Below are 1463 nucleotides of genomic sequence, written 5' to 3'. Positions count from 1 at the left end.
TTCAAATAGCTATATAGCATGATTAAAATAATTATTATAATAACAATAATTATGTGTCAATAATAAAATTATTCAAAATCACTTTGAGCATCAAAATAATAATAATAATAATAATAATAATAATAATTGATTAAATTTATTGATTTATTAAAATTTCACATTCACACAAAATGACAAAAAAGTCCTCCGGTTAATTTTAAGAGTCACACAGAAACTCTGACTCAATCCTGTACTTGTTCACAGGCTGTAAGGACTGGGTGGGTGATATGAGGGCCTGAGTTTTAGAAGACGTTGACTGATACTCCCACACCATAATGCAGCCAGAAACCTCATCGGAATACTCTATACTACATAGAACCTGGCAAAAGAAACAACTATAGTCTGTGGGTTTTTGTAAAAAATTATTTCAGCTAACAAGTTCATTAGATTATTCATAGGCTAGGGGATCAATTGGAGAGGCGTGGTCACTACTCTATTAATTAATCACACTATAACATTGCTATAAAATGGAAAGCTAATGTGATTGAAAGGTTTCATCAAAAGTACTATCAGAGAATTTGAGCTAGTTCTAATTACATAAAAGATGTGTGTTTAAAAATGCGAAAATAGCCACAGGCTACATGTACGTATATTAGATAGTTGATTGGTTTTAATATTGGTAATGCAGAAAAATTTCATACTACAAATTTTTGATAAAGACTAAGTTGCACTAACCTTTAAAGACGAGGGAAAAGGTGTGATCCCCTTCACACGTCCGTCCCCGCAATACTGGAAACCTTTAATGGCCGTCTCTTGCTCCTGGTTCTCAATAGCAGACGCATCAAGAAGGAACAAGTACCCACTCCTGGTACCCAGCCACACTGCATGACCTCTCACTACTAGAGCAGTAATCTCATTAAACTCGCCTTTCAGGATATTCCTGTATTAAAAACAAGTACAATAATTTAATGAATATATACTATATACAGTGTAGTTATTATTTTTAAAATCAAAGTGGAGAAACAATAAAAATGCAATGAAATAAGTTATGAGAAAAAATTGTTGGGTTATTGTCATCATTATTATTTTATTTATTTTTATTTAATCATTTATTATTATTATTATTATTATTATTATTATTATTATTATTAATTACCGGACATTAAACGAGGCTTTCAATTCCCCAGTTTTAATATCCCATAGACGTAGCACTGCGCTCCTCCTAGCAACAGACCACACCCCCTGCCTGTTCAAACCAGAGTATATAATAACCTCACCCTTTACAGATGAGGCTGAGGCCCCTCCCCCTCCATTACTATAAGAACAAACATTACGACGCACGGACTTCATAGCAGGAAACTCAAAAACTTCAAAATTATCTCCACAGGCAGTCCAGAGGTGACTATTGGTACCGGCGTTAATACCAAGACAAGGTTTCCTGTTGAACGTGGTCACTACTCTCCGAGGACCTTGGAGAGGGTTCT

The 1463-nt window shown here is 34.4% G+C and overlaps 1 protein-coding gene across 1 annotated transcript; it reads right to left on the bottom strand.

Annotated features, from left to right (window-relative positions):
* Positions 1-16: 16 nt before the first annotated feature.
* Positions 17-1457, bottom strand: LOC100636182 (uncharacterized). Its single transcript, XM_003391941.2, has 3 exons — positions 1136-1457; positions 715-919; positions 17-358 (listed from the first exon to the last, which is right to left on the bottom strand). Exons 1-3 carry the CDS (start codon positions 1327-1329, stop codon positions 197-199), a joined length of 561 nt encoding a protein of 186 aa, XP_003391989.2. The 5' UTR covers positions 1330-1457; the 3' UTR covers positions 17-196.
* Between the last annotated feature and the right edge of the window lie 6 nt (positions 1458-1463).

Source organism: Amphimedon queenslandica, unplaced genomic scaffold, assembly GCF_000090795.2.
Source record: "Amphimedon queenslandica unplaced genomic scaffold, v1.1 AMPQUscaffold_3930_Cont24081, whole genome shotgun sequence".
NCBI classification, from domain to species: domain Eukaryota; kingdom Metazoa; phylum Porifera; class Demospongiae; order Haplosclerida; family Niphatidae; genus Amphimedon; species Amphimedon queenslandica.
Note: the sequence above shows the minus strand (reverse complement) of the source record. Positions and strands in the feature narration are given on the sequence as shown.

What these genes read in the sequence shown, in the direction of transcription:
- LOC100636182 (XM_003391941.2), bottom strand. Translation starts at nt 1,329, where the DNA reads ATGAAGTCCGTGCGTCGTAATGTTTGTTCTTATAGTAATGGAGGGGGA. An exon ending in AAAGCCTCGTTTAATGTCCG is followed by an intron (nt 920 to 1,135) that starts GTAATTAATAAT and finishes TTTTTAATACAG; the next exon opens with GAATATCCTGAAAGGCGAGT. An exon ending in CTTTTCCCTCGTCTTTAAAG is followed by an intron (nt 359 to 714) that starts GTTAGTGCAACT and finishes TTCTTTTGCCAG; the next exon opens with GTTCTATGTAGTATAGAGTA.